This window comes from Balaenoptera acutorostrata, chromosome 10, assembly GCF_949987535.1.
Source record: "Balaenoptera acutorostrata chromosome 10, mBalAcu1.1, whole genome shotgun sequence".
Taxonomy (NCBI): Eukaryota; Metazoa; Chordata; class Mammalia; order Artiodactyla; family Balaenopteridae; genus Balaenoptera; species Balaenoptera acutorostrata.
This window is the reverse complement of record NC_080073.1, coordinates 7,210,384-7,230,695: the sequence shown is the minus strand read 5'-3', so window position 1 is coordinate 7,230,695 and position 20,312 is coordinate 7,210,384. Positions and strand designations below refer to the sequence as shown.

Here is a 20,312-nt window from a genome sequence, read left to right as displayed (position 1 = left end):
TTATGCATGGAATCTTTGTGAGAATGTAATTCCAGCGGAAAAAAGAGTGCTGTCCTGGAAGCATGAGGCTGCTCCCGTACATCAGTCATAGGAATAAATGATGTAACCGGCTTGCTTTTTGGTCTTGGCCTTGGCAGACAGGAAACTCACAGGAAACTCGTGAGATTTAAAGCTCGCCACGACCCTTTTTCATGAACATTTTGTCCTCCTTTGCTCCATCCTGCCCTCGATGTTCTATTTTTATTTCAACGGCACTCTGGTTTATGTACCGGCCCAAAGGAGTGGTGTTGTATCCGCTCAGCTATCAGGGGTCAACTTCCAGGCATTAAGGGCAGAAAAGCCACAGTTTCTCCCTCTTCTGGGTTTGCTGTGGAAAAAGAGGCAAGCAAAGGCCTGCCCTGCGCCTTCCAACTAAGATCGGGCACCAGCAACCTAAGAGTCAAAATGAAGATGTGTCCTGTTTATGCCTCTTATTTATTGTCTGCATCTGAAAACCCACAGAGGGCTGAAATGGGGGTTTCACAGGAAACTGAAGCTTGTCATCTGATTGTTACTGCAGGCCTGACGTTGACCTCCGCGGCTGGGTGGGGCCCTCGTGTGTGACTAGGTGGGAGGGTGGTCTGCAGCAGAAATGCGCTGACAAGCTCCGTCTCAGGCTGGAGCCCCCGCCGGTGCCGGTGCCAATGCCTCAGGATTGTTCCCTCCTCAGGCGGGCATGTGCCCCAATCCCACATGTTTGCATGGACCACGGTGCCTGCTGTAGGCCCCTGCCTGTCACTGCAGACTCCCCTTAGGTTGAGAACATAATGAAGCCTTTTCTATCCCCTGTTGGTGGAGGCCAGGGAGGTCAGCCACAAATGGGTGGGTGGCTTTGGTATTCCTGCCACGTAGGTCTTGATGGAGAGGCAAAGATCTGTGCAGAAAGGGAAAGAAAAAAGGAATAGGACACTGAAGTTAGGTCAGGCCGGGACGGTCACCTTCACTTCCATTTGTCTGATGACGAAACAGGCTCAGCCGGGCCTTGCATGGGGAAAGTGCTGATTATTCTGGGGACGCAGGCAGTTGGGGTGCACGTGGCACCTTTAGAAGCTGATGCAGCCAGGAGCACCTCCTACTGTGGTGGGCTGTCTGGGGTCCCCTTCACCAGCAGGCCCGGCCTGCCTGACGTGAGGGGAGCTGGGGCCGCTTAGGAGTCATATCTGCCCTTGTGTCTCATACACAGATGTCATCATGAGGATGGCGTGGACGTGGCCCTTTGAGGTACACGGGTGGGACCCCAACTGAGGCAGTTGGTGGAGGGAGGGTGCGTCCAGGGGCCGTCTCCCTGGGCCAGAGAGGGGAGGGCAGGGGGAAGGAGGGCTCAGAGTGGCATGGGGGCCCCTTCCTCCTGGGGTCTTTGCTTCTGCCCTGGATCTGCTCACGAGTCAGCCTTCACTGCCAGTGACTCTCACCGGCAAAGCTGTCACTGCACGAGGGACGGTGTCACCCTGTGCCTGTGGAGAGCAGTGCATTACATGAGCAGAGATGCGGGAGTCTGTGCGTCCTGCCGGCAGGGCTGCCCTTGGGGAGGAGCCTCGCTTCTGGGATCCCAGTTTGGGCCAGAAGGGCCTCTCCCTGAGGCGATTGGGTTGGGGGCGTGTGGTGGCTGAGGACCCCAGGTGGGGAGAAACGAAGTGTGTGTCCTCCGGGGTCCCCACAGGGGACGTAAATCCTGCTCACAGCCATTGGTTCTGGGAGGGGACCCCGCCTCCCTGAGCTTCCGTTTCCCTCCTTGCTACCCCTAGGGTTGGGGTGAGGACACACACAGTGAAGGTGTCAAGGGCACGTCCTGGACAATCAGCGGCAAAATCCAGGAGCGAGCGGGCCCTGCATCTGCTGCTCACCTGCTTTCTGGCTACTCACCCTCATTGGGAGACTCCGTTCTAGTTCCTGTTTGAGCAAGCTTGCTTACTGACTTTTTTCTTAAGAAACAATTTACTGTGCAACTGATACATACATGATCATTGTTGAAAGATTCTGCCAAATGCAAATAACCCCCCAACCCACAATTATACAATCCTTGATAATCACACCATCCAGAAATGTTCACAGTTAGCATTTCCTGTATGTTCTTCAGGTTCTTTTTCTCTTCATATGTAGATGTCTTCTATACTTTTACCATATTTTACAAAAAAGAAAACCTGGGTAACACATTATATATCCTCTTTCGTTGTCAGTCAACAATATATTGGTGGTTGCCAGAGAGGGAGCGGGGGCCCAAAATGGGTGAAGAGGGTCAAAAGGCAGAACTTCCAGTTACAAGATAAATAAGTACAGGGCATGTAATGTGCGGCATGGTGACTGTAGTTAACGACACTGTATTTTGCATAATTGTAAGTTGCTAAGAGGGTAGACGTTAAAAGTTCTCATCACAAGAAAAAATTTGTAACTATGTGTGGTGATGGATGTTAACTAGACTTATTGTGGTGATCATTTCACAATAGATACAAATATCAAATCATTATGATATATACCTGAAACTAATATAATGTTCTATGTCAATTATATCTCAATTAAAAAAATATATTGACACCTCTCCATATCATGGATAGCCACATACATCTTTTTTTTTTTTTTTTAGAGCATGGATTATTTTATTGTACACTTTATAAAAAGTCCAAACACACACATACCGCCCGCCCCCATTAGGGAGGGGGTTCACATCTTTCTTAATGTAGATCTGGCCACCTTCTAAATTAGGCCTTATTACTTGTTCTTATACCCTTAAGATGCTTCTCTCCCCTCAAATATTTATCTCCCAACTACAAAAATGGAGTTGCAAAGGGTGTATATAAAGATATGAGATTTTTCTTGCTCTTGTTATAGTACAAACAACTCAAGGTGATTAAAGAACCAGGAGAGTAAGAAAGGGGGAAATTACCTAATGAAGAGATGGAATGTCTCTTACCTGTAGCAAGCGGCTGACTCATCTGTTATAATCGGCACCTACCCTAAAGTAACCGGTTTGTAGGGGCATGGGCACAGGGAACAGTGAGGCAGTGTGTGCCAGGCCACTGCTTACACAGACTCCAGAAGGCGCAAAATTCCCGCACCCTTTCTTAATTACGAAAGACAAATTAGAGGAGAACCCAGTACTTAGATTCTACCCACTCTGAGGTATTAAATGCATAAAGATTAGTTATGTCCAAGTAGCATGCAATAGAAATATCTTTAAACCAACATGGTTAAGTGTTAAGATCTTTAGAAATCAAAATATTTATTCACATAATTTTAAACTAAAGCCAAAGGTAATAAATCTTCCGTGGTAATGATCTGAGTGCAAGTGATGCGAAGTGAAGGCTTTCTTCACATTCACGTCCTTCATTCAGTTGTTCTTGAACAAGTCGATGCAGCTCTGCAGGAGGGAGACGTTGTTCCTGGCATGCTTTATTTCCAGTTCAGACATTTCAATCAGATTCTTCCTAAATGCTGCCACTCTCTTTCGTTTGAAATTGATTAGCTCTTCTTTTGCAGATTCAGAAAGCTGTTCAAATTTCTGGCAGCATTCCTGCTGGTGTGCCTCAGCCAGCTTGACATCTTTGCTTTTTAACCGGGCCTTATCCAATGCCTTGTTTGAATTCTCATGGTCAATGAGGGCTTTAGTGCGTCTGTATAAGAGATCCTTAGCAGTCTCTATGTTGAGCATGTAGTATCGGAGGAGCTCTGTCAGCTTTAAGTCTTCATCTGAGGAGACTCGACTCTCTACTTTCCTAAGTTTTTCAAATAGCTCAGCCGCCTTCAACAGGTACTTTTTGATGACCGTGGGCTCTTCTAAAGCCAGGCTATGCAAGCAGGCTGCGGTGTGGATGTAATCATCTGCTACATTTTTATGAGCGCTGGTCATTCTGTCAGCCTTTGCACAGGAACCCTTGATCCTATCGTAATAGTTACTGAGGAAATGCTTCTCTTGCTCAAAGAAGTCATCTACCTCCTTAACTCCTGAAAGAAGGACTTCATCAGCACTTTTCACCACACTTTTGAAAAAGCCACCAAACATCTCTTTAGTATTTTTCCGCCTGACACTTAGATCTTGATCATATTCCAGGAAAATGTGAAAGTTGCGATCTTTACTGAGAACAGGGTGAGAGGAGAGCCGCTGAAGAAAGACTTCATGGGAAGACACAGTCTTCTTGAAGACCGCGAGATACTCAGCTTCCAGCTCTTGCTTCATCTTGGCAGATTCTTCTTTGGTCATAGACCCTTCACCCTCTCGCAGTTTCTGCATCTTCTCTCGAGGGCGGTCGAAGTCAGGCTTTGCAGGCGCGGGCGGAATAATAAGCCCAGCATAGTCTGTAGTTTCAATAAGAGTGTCATGTAACCACACAAAGTCTTCATGTTGCCTTGTAACAGAAAACTCTGGGCTCTGAAACGTGGGCAGCGTGGTCTTGGTGTGCACTGTAAATTTGACTTTATCCCTCTCACCGAGTGCATCAGGTATGTCAATCTGAAGCGAGGGGTCAACATTCAGGTCCACTGATACAGATCTCAGCTTGCTGCGGTCCTCCTCCTGCTGCTGCAGCAACTCGGGAACCGCAGCCATGGCGACGCGGGCCTGGAGCATGGCCGCCTGGCTGTGTGAGGAGAGAAGCACATACATCTTTTTAGTTACTATTAATGTGAAGAAAAAAAAGAAACTCACACAGGTCAAAATATTTAAATGAATAAATTCATAGAGACAGAAGATAGAATGGTGGTTGCCAGGGGCTGGAGGAGTGGAGAGTGGGAGTTACTGTTTAATGAGGGCAGAGTTTCAGTTTGGGAAGATGAAAAGTTCTGGAGATGGATGATGGTGGTGGTTGGACAGCGGTGTGAATGCACGCAGTGCCACTGAACTGTAGACTTTAAAATGATTAAGATGATAAATTTCACGTTAAATGTATTTTACCGCAATTTAAAAAAAACAAATACAGTAAAACAACAAAAAAGTGTAAATGATTCAGAGCTGTGTTAAATGAAAACGGAGAGACTCCCGAACTACGCTCCTTACACCCACTCTGGGCTGTTTAAGAGGTGAGCCGGTATATTAAAAATATGATAACAATACCACCAATGAAGTTCCCATGTTTTGAGCTAATTGGTTAACATGTGCTCTCTCCCTTAGTCTCGTGGAAGTTATCCAAAGCAAACACAGCTGGGAGGTGAGGGAGCCGGTGTCAGGCCAGAGCCTTGACTCTGAACAGCTAAGCTCTGCTACTTCTTTTATAAGATAGTTCCGTTTGAAAGAACAGTATGTCAGCAAAGGAAACAAGGAGGAAGTCACCCACTCTCCCCCATTCGGCCTTCTGGTTACTTTTGTGCATTCCCTCTGGCCTTTCCTCACTTGCTCGTACCCTTCGTCCTGCTTTTCCTCAGTCGGGGCCCATCTGCAGAGGGGAGTAGGGATGCTGAGGACAGTGGCCATGTGAGTGGTTCTACCGGACGGATGACCGCGAAACCAGCCCCAGGTTTGAATCCCATCAGCTGTTTGACTTGGGACAAACCATTTTACCTGTCTGAGCCTCAATATGCTCAAAAATAAAATGCAGAGAATTCTGTTAACCATCAGAGGTTGTCAAGAAAATCAAATAAATCTGCGTCGTGCCACACACACTGTAGTGCCATTCGCTGAGGCGTTGCTAATATTGTTCTTGTCCCAAAGCTTGGATTTGAGAAGCTTGGTCCCGTGGTGACGATCGGTTTTGTTGAGCGAGAGAGACACACTGTTTACCTGTTGGAATAAGTGCTCCTGGAGACTCATAGGCTGGAGGTGTTTTGTCTCAGCCCCACCTGGTGCCCATGTGAGCGTGAGCAAGTGGGCTGGCCTTCCCCGGACTTCAGTGCCCTCTGTTTTTTCGGTTCTCAAACACGGGTCCACCTCTGACCACCAGAGGGTGAAGGGCCTTGAATGCAGGGCTGTAGAATTTGGATTTGGTCTGGGAGGCAGTGGGGAGATAGGAGGATTCATGTGAAGAGTGTGTGCCTTATCCTGCCAGTGGGGAGTCATGAAGGCTTTAAGCAGGGAGGTGGTGAGGCCAGGGCTGTATTTTAGCAAGATGCGGCCTGGGGAGGGCTCTGGAGGCCGCTGGAGCTGGAGGCCGGGACCATCCTGGAGAGAGGATGGCAGTGGTGGGGGGAAGGGAGAGGAAACAGGTTCACTCGGAGCAGGCTCTGTGGAAGCTGGCAGAGACACACCCTCTGGCACCTTTGGGGTTTCCCAATTCAATGCAAAGAGGAAGTGATTACTCTCAAAAAACAGGTGACCTCCACCCAGGCTCTTTCAGCGGGTCCTGCCTGCCCAGGCTGTGTGATCTCAGACAAGGCACTTAACCTGCTCAGGCCTCAGGGTCCTCATCTCCACCAGGCTGCAGTGAAGGACCTTGTGAGGATTGCACGCGTGCAGAGCTGGGCCTGGCCGCGCATCGTGCATTGTCGGCTGGCAGTTGACGTGGCTGCTATTTTCAGGCTTCCCGTCTCTAAAACAGGGAAGGATGCACATGTCTCCGCTGCTCTTGGAAGGGAAAGCTGGAGGACTGCCAGTACTTTTATATTTAGGGGCTCGATTTAGGGACTCAGCTGGGTGGAGATCTTTGACTTCCCCACATGTTCAGGGAACCGTGTGGTCTGCAGAGGCCTTTCATGTCTGCACTCTCATTCCCCACTCCCAACAGCCCTGTGAGGGAGGCAAGCAGATGTTATCATGATGATCATCTCTGTTTCATAGGTGAGGAAACAGGCTCAGAGAAGGAAAGTGACTTGTCTAAGGTCACACAGCGGGTAGGATCGGAAGCCAGGTGTGTCTGACAGAGTGTCTCAGCTGGACGATTGTCGGGTCCAAGAGCTACACCTTACACATGGGGAGGCCGAGGCCCAGAGGGGAAAACAACTCTCGGGGGCACATGGTGAACTTGAGGCCGAGCCAAGACTCTGATCCAGGTCTCTGACTTCTGGACCCAGCCTGTCGATGGCTAGCCCCCTTCATTGAATGATAATAGCTTTCTTTCTTCCCACCTCGTTTCAGGGAAATCAGTTCCTGAAATCAAGTCTTCCATCCCAGACTTCTTGGATACCGTGAAGCCAGGAAAGCCTTTGGCAGCTTCTGTAAGAAACGCTGAGGATGAACAAGAAACGGAGCAGCCCATGAGGCCAGCCACCTTTCCAGGCCCAGGTGATTTTCATTTAACTTAATTTTTTAATTTAAAGAAGATTTATTTAAAGAAATGTTTTATCTATAAAGATATTTAGCTCAGCATATAATAGCAAAAAATTGGAAACAACAAATGTGGATGGCAAAATTAACCACAGATGGTGGTAACAATAAAATCCTGCTGGCAATGATGTAGGTCTGTATACATACATGGAAATATGCTCACGATATACTGAGTTTAAAAAGTTAAAATGTCAGACGACAAAAGGATATATACCGTCTATTACCTTTTTTTTTTTTTTTGGTTGCTCTGCACGGCATGTGGGATCTTAGTTACCCGACCAGGGACTGAACCCGTGCCCCCTGCAGTGGAAACGTGGATTCCTAACCACTGGACCACAAGGGAATTCCCAGCGAGGTGTATTTTAATTATTATTATTAATTTTTTTTTTTTTGGCTGTGCTGCGCAGCTGGTGGGAATCTTAGTTCCCCAACCAGGGGTTGAACCCGTGCCCCCTGCAGTGGAAGCGCGGAGTCTTAACCACTGGACCGCCAGGGAAGTTGCCCATTTTTGTAAAAAGAAAAAAGAAACTCAGTAACCGGGGGCTTTCTATGTGTCAGACACTGTTCTAAGCCCTTCAAGAAGTTGAGCTATTTAACCCTCAACTAACTGTATGAGTTTGGTATTGTTTTTCTCCCCATTTCACAGATGAGGAAAGTGAAGCACAGAGAGGTTGAACAGCCTGCCAAGGTCATACGCTACGGGGCCCAGGTATTTTACCTGTGGTTCCCCAAGCCCCCAGCACAGGCATCTGAGCCATGTGATTTGAACGCTTATACCCTCAACCGCTGCACACACCCCTACCCCAAAGCCTCTCAGCCCACTTCAGCTTTGTCTCCATCCCCTTGTGCCCAGGGAAGGGCTCGGGGACAGTTTGCCAAATGATGGAAGGACTCAGCCAGCGGGTAACTTCCCGAGGGGTACCCGCTCCTCATGCCGTCCTCCCCACCTCTCCCCCGGAGCCCCGCCCACCTTTTGCTCTCCTGCAGCCTCATGAGTGGAAAGCCGGAGACCCCAAATCCATGAAACCTCCCAAACCCATTGACGTGGCTCCCAAAGCCAGGGTCAGCGTTGGCTGAGAAGCGCGTGCACGGGCTTTTGCATCAGGCAGACCCATATTTGAATTCCAACTCTGCCCTTTCCAGCAGGAGAATGACTTAGCCTCTCTGTACCTCGTTTTCTTCATCTATAAAATGCGCATAATAATAGAATAATAATTCCTAACCACCTACATCATCGTGTGTGGTTAGGAATCATACACCTTGGTGTTGCCACCATGTAGGTGCTCATTAAACGTTAGCTGATATTAGGAACATTCCAGGCACCCCAGATAGGTTGAGTCTGGAAAGTTAATCCTAGACCAAGGAGTCTAAATTATTTCCTGTAGCTAAAGAGTTAAAAAAAAAAAAAAAAAAGAGCAGAACTTTGATCAGCAGTTAAAGATAAGGGAAATGGTCCTAAAGCTAATATGATACTGATCGATGGCCAACGGGAAAGATAATAATAAAATAGGGAAATTTGAGGGGAGTGCTGGTGAAGCTGGAGGAGGTTACTGGTATAGCAGCTTCTTCAGAGGTTCCTTATCTAGGCTGCCATGAAAACAAGCATCATATGTCTCTGCCAGCCTTTGCACCCTTCACTTTCTTGAATGGCACTTGGGAGGACATGTGCCCAGGCAGGTCAGGACGATAAATAGAATCTGTAGACAGAGACAGGAGGTTGATTGTCTATCTTTGCCCAAACTAAAAATAAGGGCATCATCATTAATTTCATCAGATAACCCAAAGCCAGTCTTTTCTTGGGAAAACCCAAGGTTACATTGGGCCCAAAGTTCCAGCTGATTATCTCGTAGGAGTGGAGAACGTGGAGGCAGAGGTGGCTGGGGAGGAGGGCACAGACAGGTAGGAATGGTGCCGGCTGTCACTGAATCAGCCTGACCACCCAGGGAGGGGGCTCTTGATAGCTGGGGAAGGAGACATAGCCTGCCAAAGCTCCATGGCTGAACAAGCGGTGGGACCGGGATTCAGCTCAGGTGAATTGTTCCAGAGCCCACGTCCTAACCTCTGTAGTGGGGAGAGACATGGAGAAGGAAAATACACGAGCAGATGAGCCATGGACAGGTTCTAAGCACCTCCTTAAACAGATTCTCAAAGCTAGATTTCAGATAAAAGGGCTCTGAGTGGCTGAAATAACTGTCGCAAAGCCTTACCAATGGGAGAGGCCATCGTCTGTCCATCAGAATTGATTTAATCTACACATAGTTTTACCAGCCTTGGTACCCCACGTATACCAGAGACTGATCTTTGTGCTTTATGCCATGTCTTTTAATCTGGACAAGAACTCTACAAAGAATGGACTCTTACTGTTTTTTTGTTTTTTGGGTTTTTTTCTACATCTGAGAAAGCTAAAGAAATGAAGCACAGCCCACCCAAGGTCAAATCTTTAGCAATGACTTGAGCCAGGACTTGAGCTCAGTTCTGTCTGCTGCCAAGAAAGAGATGGGGAAGCTGTAGAGGCCGACCCACTGCCAGCCACAGGGCAGGATCCAGAAAACCCCAAATGAGATACAGCACCATTGCGTGTTCTTTGTTCCTGCCTGCAGTGACGCAACTCAGCAGGACAAGATTTGGTGCATTCTGCTTGAGAAGGCAAACGTTCTAGAAAGATTTCTGTGGGAAATGGCACCGTGAAGGGTTAACTCTTAGTGTTTTGGAAATGACATTTGTGTAGGCCACTGTCTTCCCTGGCCCAGGCCGTCCATGAGTGGAAGCAAGGGCTAGTTCTTATCTGATTTCTCAGCCTTGCGGTATTGGTTCAAATTCCACTCCCTCCCCCCGCCCCCCCTCCGCAAACCACAGGGATAAATAGACTCAACCACCCCTAGTAGCCCTCCTGTGTCACAAGAGCAGACCTCAGCGATCCCCCCACACTGAGAGGCCCGGTGCAGCCCCCAGAGCAAACCCCAGGCATCAATCAGACCAGAGAATCATGGCTGGGTGAGGCCAGCGCTGACCTTGGCCTAGCTGGGCAGTGCGAGAGGATGAGGGACCGTGTGTGCAGCCTGCTCTGAGGTCAGCCCCGAGGCGGGGAGGGCAGATAGAGCAGAACTCCAGGAAAGAAGCAGGAGGGCAGTCAAGGTGGCCTGGAACAGCGGTTCCCAGAGTGTAGAGACTCTGTCCCCAGTGGTACGTGGAACACGGGTGTTAGAGAATATATCACATGCACAACAACTAGGGATTTCGAGGCTGAATGTGTAATACGTGAACTGGAGTGGATTGAAAGGAAACATCAGGTAACTCACTGTGGAGCAGCACAGACACACGGCCATCACCGAGGAGACGGATGACTGACCACAGTTTGGGTCACTCAGGCCAAGGGTCTCGAGCCGAGCCCAAGAGAAGGCAGGGCAAGGGCGGAGGCCTCCACCGCTGGAGCAGCAGTGGCCAGGAGCCTTACCGCAAGGCAGTCTCCTCTCCGCACCCAGTCACCAGGGGTGGGGAGTCGGGGTGGGAGCAGCCTTGGGAAGCGCGGCCTGGGTGCGTGCGGATGCGCGGATGGGTTTAAGTGAACAGCTGGGCTCTGGCCGGTTACAGGGCTGCTAGCTGGTCTGTAGCACGTTGATGGTTTTATTTATTTTGCTTTTTATTTTACCTTTTTGTTTTTTTAATTGAAGTATAGTTGATTTACAATGTTGTGTTGGTTTCAGGTATACAGCAAAGTGATTCAGTTATATATATATATATTCTTTTTCAGATTCTTTTCCCTACGGGTTATTACAAAATATTGAGTATAGTTCCCTGGGCTATACAGTAGATCCTTGTTGGTTATCTATTTTATATATAGTAGGGTGTATCTGTTAATCCCAAACTCCTAATTTATCTCTCCCTCACCCTTTCCCCTTTGGTAACCATAAGTTTGTTTTCTATGTCTGTGGGTCTATTGCTGTTTTGTATATAAGTTCATTTGTATCATTTTTTTTTTAGATTCTACATGTAAGTGATATATGCTATTTGTCTGCCTGGCTTACTTCACTTAGTATGATAATCTCTAGGTCCATTCATGTTGCTGCAAATGGCATTATTTCATTTTTTTTAATGGCTGAGTAATATTCCGTTGTATAAATATGCCACATCTTCTTTATCCATTTATTCTGGTTTTATTTTTTCCTTTTTTTGCCAAAGGTTTAATTCCCGTGTCTGAGCTATAGCTCTTACCCTGAAGCTCAGTTTATATATTTAAAAAATTTTTTTGGCTGCGTTGGGTCTTTGTTGCTGCCCGCGGGCTTTCTCTAGTTGCGGTGAGCGGGGGCTACTCTTCGTTGCGGTGCACGGGCTTCTCATTGTGGTGGCCTCTCTTGTTGCGGAGCTCTGGGCTCTAGGCATGTGGGCTCAGTAGTTGTGGCGCACCGGTTTAGTTGCTACGCGGCATGTGGGATCTTCCCAGATCAGAGATCGAACCCGTTTCCCCCTGCATTGACAGGCGGATTCTTAACCACTGCGCCACCAGGGAAGTCCAAAGGTCAGTTTAAGTTGTAGTGCACTGAGAGACAAAGAGGGTGTGTGTGAATGTGTGTGCGCACCTGTGTATTTTGGGGAGAGGTGTTTATTGTTAGTACCCCATTCTGGGGGTTGCTGGTGCAGTGTGGGTGTACCAGCACGGTACCTTCTCAAGTGTAGTCCTTTCAAATATCGCCAATGCTGGAAAATGTGGAAAAAAGAAAACAAACAAACAAACAAAAGACTCTAGAAGCAACAGACAACGCAGGGAGAGAGGCTTAGGGTGGCCCCTCCTCTGAGAGGATGAAAGAGCCTCAGGCTTTCTATCAGGTGAGTTTTGTTTTATCATCTGCCTTGGTTAATAGTTTTGGAAGGCTGATTCTAGTTTCACCATGGTGCTATTTTCAGTATTCTGAATTAATTTTTTTTATGGTCAAAGGTCCACATTAATAACTCCTTTCTTGATGAGGTAAGCCAGAAATACTTGAAACAGGTAGATTTGGCCAGCAACCCTCGGGTCAAAGTCAGTTTCCCTTGGAAGGGGCGGCCCCTTGTTACTCAGAGGCCAGCCCTGCAGTAGGGCCACTTGGGTATTTCCAACAGTGACATCTGAAGCTTCAGGCTTCTGGTCAAGGTCCACTTTCATGTGGGTCAGCTACATGGCCTGTCTTGTTCCCGGCCTGCACCTGCTCTGACCTGCAGACCCCAGACTGCCCCATTAGTCTTCAGATTAATCTTCACGTGGTGCCTGGTGAAGACATGTCACCCTCTTTAACCTGACTTTTCCCTGACCCTGAACTACTTACTCTTCAAGCCACCTCTCTTGTGAATCTTCTGCGTTCACTAAGGGATTAAGAGCGCAGACTCTGGAGCCACTGACTGGGTGCCCTTGGAAAGGTTGGGTCACCCCTCCGTGCCTTAGTTTCACCACCTGTAAAGAGTCAATGATACTGGCATCTGTCTCCTGGGGCTATTATGAGCGTGAAATGAGTTAGCTCAGGGAAGCATTGGGACTGCTGTCAGTGTTTGCTAACTAAGCGTGCCTGGAATGTTTACCACACGCCTGGGCTTTCCTGCTGCCACACCTCCTCGTGGGCCGGTTCCACGGCCTCGGTGCCCTCCCTACGTCATAACTACTTGTTGCAAATGTTTTCCCCTTTTTGAAGCTCAGGTCAAGTGTTCCTTCCTCTGGGAAGCCCTCCTTGATCTCCCAACCCACTAAGGCAGGCTTCTCCTGCCTCTGCCCTGGGAGGCTGGTTATTGCCATTCCTGCTGCCATGGAGGTTTATGGAAGGCAGGCTCTGTAGCTAATGCACCTGTGTCCTTCTCTGCTGCTTTTGTGGGAGGTGGGACAGTGTAGGGGTTCGAAGGCCCAAGGATCTCCATTTAAAGGCTGACTCTGCCACTTACTGTCAGCGTGGCCCTGGGCAAGTGGCCACCTCCAGTGCTTCCCTTTCTCCACCTGTCACACGGGGACTTTGTATAGGACCAACCCACAGGGCTGTCATAAGGCTTCCACGGGGTAACGCTCGAGCAGCGGGTAGGCTGACGCCTGTGATGTCAGGAAATGGCAGCTGTCATCATTGACAGTAAATGTTTGTGGAGTGAATGAGAGACTGACTGGGTCTGGGGACCAGGCCGGGACCCGCCCCTCCTTCCTCCAGTGGCTGTGGCCTGACCCACCATCCCTCCTTTCCAGGGCCTGCTCCAGCCAGAGCCAGCCTCCCGGGCCCTGCTGAAGATGCCTCTCCTTCCGTAAAAACCGACCTGCCCGCCTCATCTGATTCAAAGGTAAATCCTCCACCCCCGAGCAGTAGCCCCCAGCTGTGACCCTCTCGCAAAAATGCAATGTGTTTATTCCTCGAGAACAGTTTGGGGGTTAGGGGTCAGGGTGAAGGGGAGAAACGAGGCCCATCGAATTACTCTGAGCTTCTAAGACTCTAAGTGCTGGCCCTCGATAAATCAGGCGTGGGGAGAGGGTGCACTCTAGTTTTTAATGAGCTTTTCCATTATTTGTATTTAAATGAGAGCTGATAATTGACATCTGCCTCCTCCCAAAATATCTTGGTTGCAGTAGTCAAAATGCCTCTTCTTCAACCTTTTTTCAACACAAAATATATCGGAGCTATCCTGAATTTTTAATGATTTGGGTCCAGGGTCACAAGTGACTTCTGTGAATCTTAAGCATTTTTGCCTTTCTAGGCCCTTTCTTTCATTTAAAAATATTACTTAAAATTATATTTTACGACTGCAACAGTATAAAGATGAACATAATCCAAGTTGGATTAAAAATTAAAACATTTTCTTCAACTTGAAAAGTTCATTTTTGTTCATCAGACTTCGAAAGAAATTACATTAAGATGTTTTCGTGGGCCCCTAAAAGTGTCTTGGGCAGAGTGCCTGGCGGGGAAGCCAGTGCTACATGGGTCTGGTTAGTGGAGCTCTTCCATAAAAGGGACTGTCACTTAAGCAGGCTTATTTATTTTTTAATAATTAATCATTTTCAAAGATGATTTAGTAATTAGAAGAATGGTCATGGTATAACGTTTAGAGAAAACACTGGAAATCAAAACGGTGGGTGCGGCATGGTCCCAATTTTTAAAAATAAATTCTCGTGTATCTAGCTGGCAAGAATTACACTAAACTTTAATAGCAGTTAAGTGGCTAATGAGATCATGTATAATTAGCCCCCCCTCTAATTATCTAAAACTGTTTATAAGAGCACATATAACTTAAAAAAATGGAAGTTTATGTACAGCTATTTTTAAGAAGAAAAGGGATTGATGCAGAGCTGCTTTTCTTAGGCTTACACAGGTTATGTGAACCTGTGTCCTGCTTCCCGGCATGTATACCGTGTGCAGGACCGGGGGCACAAGCCCAGCCATTGACCAGCTGTGTAAACTCACTTCAGTTCTTTGACCCCCTTGGTGCTCACCTTTGTAAACTGGGGAAAAAAAAAAAAAAGGAAACCTCCACCATGGGCCGGGAATATTCACATTTTAGTTAATCTTCAAAATTACCCTCCAGGGTATTATGGTTATCTTTATTTTTGCTGATGAGGAAATGAAGGCTCAGAGAGGTTAAGTAACTTGTCCAAGGTCACGGAGCAAGTTAGAAGCAGAGCTGGGATCTGTCCTTTTTGCCATCCCTCCTCACTGGATGAGATGATCCCCTTCACCCCTCAGCTCTGCTGTTCTAAGAGTCCCTGAGGTAGTAGGGAAAATAGTATTTTCCGTATTAATTCCATATTAATCTCAGTCTCTTCTCTCTGAATTCCCAGGATTTTAGCACCTCCATTCCTAAGCAGGAGACACTTTTGAGCCTAGCTGATGACAGCCTTTTCTGGAGCGAGGTGGACGTGGTCCAGGCAACTGATAACTTCAGCCCAAACTGCAAAATCGGTGAGGGGACCTTTGCTGACATCTACCGAGGGCAAAGGCTCGGCACTCCATTCGTCTTCAAGAAGCTCAGAGAGGTGGGCACTTCTTGGTTTCCAGTAAGGGGTGGAGACTACATGGTGAGGCTAGATTTTCATGTTTCAGTGTCTTTTCCCACAGATGGCCTGTTCAGGTCCAGGATCAATTGAAAACTTCTTCCAGGCAGAGGTACAAATTTGTCGTAGGTAAGCCTCCCCTTTGGAAAATACTTTGATAGTGATGACCGCTAACCTGTATATAGTGCTTCCTATGTGGCAGGCACGTTTTAAGCATTCTCTTTATGTAAACTCATTTAATCCTCACAAGACCCCTGTAACATGGCTACTATTATCACATTATTTCACACATGGGCAAATTGAGGCACAGAGACGTTAAGTGTCTTGTCCAAGATCACACAGCTAGTAGGTGGCAGAGCTGGAATGTGGTTGGTTGGTCTGGCTCCACGGGCCATGCTTTTTCTCTGTAGCCACTGTGTGCATGGATTAGAATTAGAAAAGAACCTTGGCTCACTTGGCTCAACTCCTTCCTTCCGGGGAGGCGGGGTGGATAATCTGTTTTTGTCCCATTTTTTGAGATGGACAGAAACTTACTGATTCCAACTCTAATGGCAAATGATGACCCACAGGCTCAATCTGGCCCAGCCTGTGTTTTTATGGTCTGAGAGCTAGGGATGGATTTTACGTTTTTAAAGGGTTGAACAGGGACTTCCCTGGTGGCACAGTGGTTGAGAATCCTCCTGCCAATGCAGGGGACACGGGTTTGAGCCCTGGTCCCGGAAGATCCCACATGCTGCCGAGCAACTAGGCCCGTATGTCACAACTACTGAGCCTGCGCTCTAGACCCTGTGCTCTCGAGCCTGTGCTCTGCAACAAGAGAAGCCACTGCAGTGGGAAGCACGCGCACCGCAACAAAGAGTAGCCCCCGCTCACCACAACTAGGGAAAGCCTGCGCGCAGCAACGAAGACACAACGCAGCCAAAAATAAATTAATTTTTAGCAAAAAGGGTTGAACAAAATAAAAAGATTATTTCATGACCCATGAAAAGTATATGAAATTCAGATGTCAGTGTCTTTAATGAGGGTTTTATTGGAACCCAGCCACGCTCATTTATTTCTGTGTCATCTGTGGCTGCTTTGCGTGATCCTGCAGCAGAGGCCAGATGGCCTGCAATGGCTAGTATTTACTTTATAGAGAACTTTTGCTTACCTCTGGTTTTGAGCAGTAAGGACCGTCAGAAGTCATCCTCAGGGGGCTTCCCTGGTGGCGCAGTGGTTAAGAATCCACCTGCCAATGCAGGGGACACGGGTTCGAGCCCTGGGCCGGAAAGATCCCACATGCTGCGGAGCAACTAAGCCCGTGCACCACAACTACTGAGCCTGTGCACCTAGAGCCTGTGCTCCGCAACAAGAGAAGCCACCACAGTAAGAAGCCCATGCACCGCAACAAAGAGTAGCCCCCACTCGCCGCAATTAGAGAAAGCCCGTGTACAGCAGTGAAGGCCCACTGCAGCCAAAAATAAAATAAATAAAATAAATAAATTAAAAAAAAAAAAAAAAAAAAAGAAGTCATCCTGAGACCTGCATTTTACAGATGAGGAAACTGAGGCTGGAGGAATAAAGTGAGCCTCCCCATCACAGAGCTTGGTAGGGGGGACTGGGAAATAGAGGGGGAGGACATTTGGATACCTGGACACTTATCTTGGCTCTGCCGTCATTGCCTGATGGATTGAACACGCACATACTGGACCCCTGCAATGTGCTGGACACCAGCTGTCATTCAACCTGGCAAGTCACTGTCTGAGTTCCTCTGCCAGTGTGTAGCCTTGGGCAGTGTCTGATGATTGTGGAGTATTTTAAGAAATAAAGAAAATTATAAAGAGGAAAATAGAAATCACCGATTTTCCATAGCACCTATAAGTAACTACTACGGTATTCAGATTTTGATATATTTTCTTTAATCCTTTCTCTCTTCATACATATGCATGACTACACACGCACGCACACGCGTGTACACGCACATATATACACACATACTTATCCACACACACACACACTTAATGGAAACGGGAAATCTGATTCCCTTTCCACCTTGGCGTAGTGCCTTCCTGGATTCGGTAGTCACTCCTTCATTCATTGATTTGGCAAACGTGAGTCATCAGTCAGGGCCTTTCTTTGTTCTAGGGAGTGCAGACATGAAGAATACACAGCCCCTGCCTTGGGGAAGTTTATGGTCCAGTGGGGAGAGTGAAGTGTAAATAACTCTACTGAGTGTGAAAATTGTGCAGTAGGATGGCCTGGGGGGAGTGGAGGGGGGCCAAGGGATCAGGCAGGAGGCCGTTGCAACAGTGCTGGGGAGAGTTCATCGGGGTCAGACCCAAGGCAGAGGAGGGGAGAATGAAGGGGGTGTATTGAACGCTATTTATGACAGTGAGTGGTGACTAATTAGATGGGGGAGGTAAGGAGGTTTCTAGGAAACTGGATGGATGGTGGTGCCCTTGCTTGAGAAAATAACTGTGGGCAGAGAAGCAGGTTTGGAACTTGTTGAGTCTAGGTTGTTCACCTGGAACATTGGGATGCAATTTGACAGTCAGTTCCGGTGTGTGGGATGTGCCTGGAGATGAGAGATTTGGGGGCGTTCCTCAGAGAGGTGAGAGATTCCTGGTGGAGAAGCTTATGAAACAAGATAATGAGCCCAACCAGGGAGATTCAAGTTTCAGGGGAAGGCAAAGGAGGAGGGTCTTAGTGGAAAAGGCCAAGAAAGAGTAGTCAGAGAGGTAGGAGGAGGGTCAAGAGGGAACAGTGACTTGGAACCCACCAGAAGAGGATTTCGGGGAAGAACCCGAGTCCTGGGAGTCAGACAGACCTGCTGTCTGGTCCTGGCTTCAGTGTTTGCTAGTTGTGACCTTGGGCAAGTTCCTTAACCTCTAAGCCTCTGTTTCTGGAAGACGGGTGGTTAGGGTGTCATGTACTTTGAGTTATTTGATTTTAAGCTCCTTGAGGGCATGCAGTTGTCATCTCTACCCTGTTGCTGGGCTCTCAGGGTTTAGAGCATTTAGTACCTGGGAGGTTACTGGTGGCCTCAGGGGGTGGAGAGGGCAGAAGAGGTTTAGGAGGTAGGAAATGGAGCAGTCTTTGATTATTCTTTCTGTCTGACTCCTCATCCCTGTACTGATGTCTGATTTCAGATGCTGCCACCCCAATGTCTTACCTCTGCTGGGCCTCTGCACTGGAAAACAGTTTTACAGCTTGATTTACCCGTACATGGCAAATGGTTCTTTACAGGACAGACTCCAGGGTCAGGTAAGGGGCTCGGTCATGGTCAAAGAACAGGATTAGGCAGTACCCAGTTGGAGAATCAAGGGTTGAGGACTTTTAGGAGTCCAGAGGGGAAAGGGGCCTTCAAGAGACCCTTCGAGAAGAGAAGGTGGGCCAAGATAGATAAGATCTGGCTAAACATCTTCAGGTAAAAACCTATTTAAAACGTTTTTTGACAAGAGGCATTTAAGTCAAGAGCAAGGCAAAGGTACCCCATAGTGCTATATTATTCAACATTGTTCTGAAGGTACTAGCCAATGCAATAGGACAAGAAGAAGAATTAACAGAGTATGGAAAGTGGAGGCAAATTTTTATTAAAAAATGCTATTCTAATTAATTCCTATTTGCTCTTGAATTTATGGAATAAATTTCTGGAAAGATACAAGAAACTGGTACCTTGACTGCCTCTGGGGAGAACTATGTAGATGGAGCATAGGTTGGGAGAGAAACTTTTACTCCACACCCTTTTGACCTTTTGCAGGTCATACTATGTGAGTGCTGTATCTATTAAAATTACCATTTCTAAGACAAGCCTCCTTCCCATAAAATCCTCAAACAGTGGGTAAAAAGTCATTCTGCAACAGAATTATTGCTTCCCTTGGCAGGGACCAGACAAAGCAGTTATTCATGGTATAATAATGATTGGTAGCTTTGCTGAACTCTCACTGTGTGCAAGACACCTTGGTAATGGCTTTACACATCTCCTTCGGACCTTGCCACAGCCCTGGAGGTTTCCCCCATTTTCAAAAAGAGGAGTCTCTGGCACAGAGAGGCAAAGTGACTTACCCAAAGGAACACAGCTGACACGTATCAGAGCTAGAGTTTAAACTGGGTTTGTGTGGCTCCAGATTCCAGAGTTTTTTAGAAGAAATCCATTAGCAAGGCCAGTTCTTAGAGGATGTGGGACCTAAGAGACGACCTAAAAAATAAGAGGTGATTTTGCTTGGACATTCAGTGGCAGGTAGGGGAAGGTAGGGGGCTTTAGACCACCGATAATCCCCATCAGCTCTTGTGAGATCTCCCCAAATACTTATAAAATCAGCCCATGTGCTTGGTGTGCCAACACAAGCTCCCTAGCTCCTCTCCCAACCAGCCCCTCCTAGAGAAGAATTCCAGAGCTGCCACATGATAGTCATGATAAAAATAACTTCTGTTTTTTGAGCACCCACTGTGTAACAGGCACTATGCTAGGGGCATACCATTCACTCCTTTGAATCCTTACAACAACCCTAAAGCGTAGGGATTAACATTTCTATTTTATATCTGAAGAAGCAGAGGCTCAGAGACGTTGAGTGTCTTTTCCGAAGTCACACAGCTAGTGCATGTCTGAGCTGGGATTTATACCTAGATGTGTCTGATGTCAAAACCGGTACCCTGCCAGTAAACCATGCTGGCCGAGCCCTGTTGCAGAGGACTTGAGGGCTGGAGGAGAGACAGGAGCCCAGGACCCTGCCATTGGGACTTTACAAAGGCATATGTGTGAGTGTTTTCTCCTCCTTTTCTTTCTCTTAGGGTGGCTCGGACCCCCTCCCCTGGCCCCAGCGTGTCATCATCTGCTCAGGGCTGCTTCATGCCGTGGAGCATCTGCATGGCCTGGAGATCATCCATGGCAACGTCAAGAGGTGAGAGAGGTGGGCTGGGCCCCGCCCAGGGCTGGGCTACAGGGATGAGATGACACACACTCCTGGGTCCCATTCCTCTCCCTCTGTCTCTCTTCTCTTTCACTTTCTCTCCCTTCCTTGCCTCTTTTGGGGCTCTTCTTTCTTTGTTATACCCTCGAACATCAGTGTTTCTGGGTTGTACTCTGTCTCTAATTGCTGTCAGCACGAACTGCCTGTCTCC

The 20,312-nt window shown here is 47.7% G+C and overlaps 2 protein-coding genes across 2 annotated transcripts in view; one reads left to right on the top strand and one right to left on the bottom strand.

The window, feature by feature from the left end:
• IRAK2 (interleukin 1 receptor associated kinase 2) overlaps positions 1-20,312 on the top strand; it is a 60,751-nt gene that overhangs the window by 21,709 nt on the left and 18,730 nt on the right. Inside the window, exons 3-8 of the mRNA XM_007192563.2 lie at positions 7,037-7,183; positions 13,419-13,510; positions 15,000-15,194; positions 15,277-15,341; positions 18,341-18,455; positions 19,983-20,092. Coding sequence (XP_007192625.2) covers positions 7,037-7,183; positions 13,419-13,510; positions 15,000-15,194; positions 15,277-15,341; positions 18,341-18,455; positions 19,983-20,092 — 724 coding nt within the window. The remainder of the gene's footprint in view (positions 1-7,036; positions 7,184-13,418; positions 13,511-14,999; positions 15,195-15,276; positions 15,342-18,340; positions 18,456-19,982; positions 20,093-20,312) is intronic.
• On the bottom strand, positions 3,225-4,605 carry LOC103006169 (sorting nexin-5). Its single transcript, XM_028169103.2, has one exon. It carries the CDS (start codon positions 4,598-4,600, stop codon positions 3,365-3,367), a length of 1,236 nt encoding a protein of 411 aa, XP_028024904.1. The 5' UTR covers positions 4,601-4,605; the 3' UTR covers positions 3,225-3,364.

What these genes read in the sequence shown, in the direction of transcription:
- LOC103006169 (XM_028169103.2), bottom strand. Translation starts at nt 4,600, where the DNA reads ATGCTCCAGGCCCGCGTCGCCATGGCTGCGGTTCCCGAGTTGCTGCAG.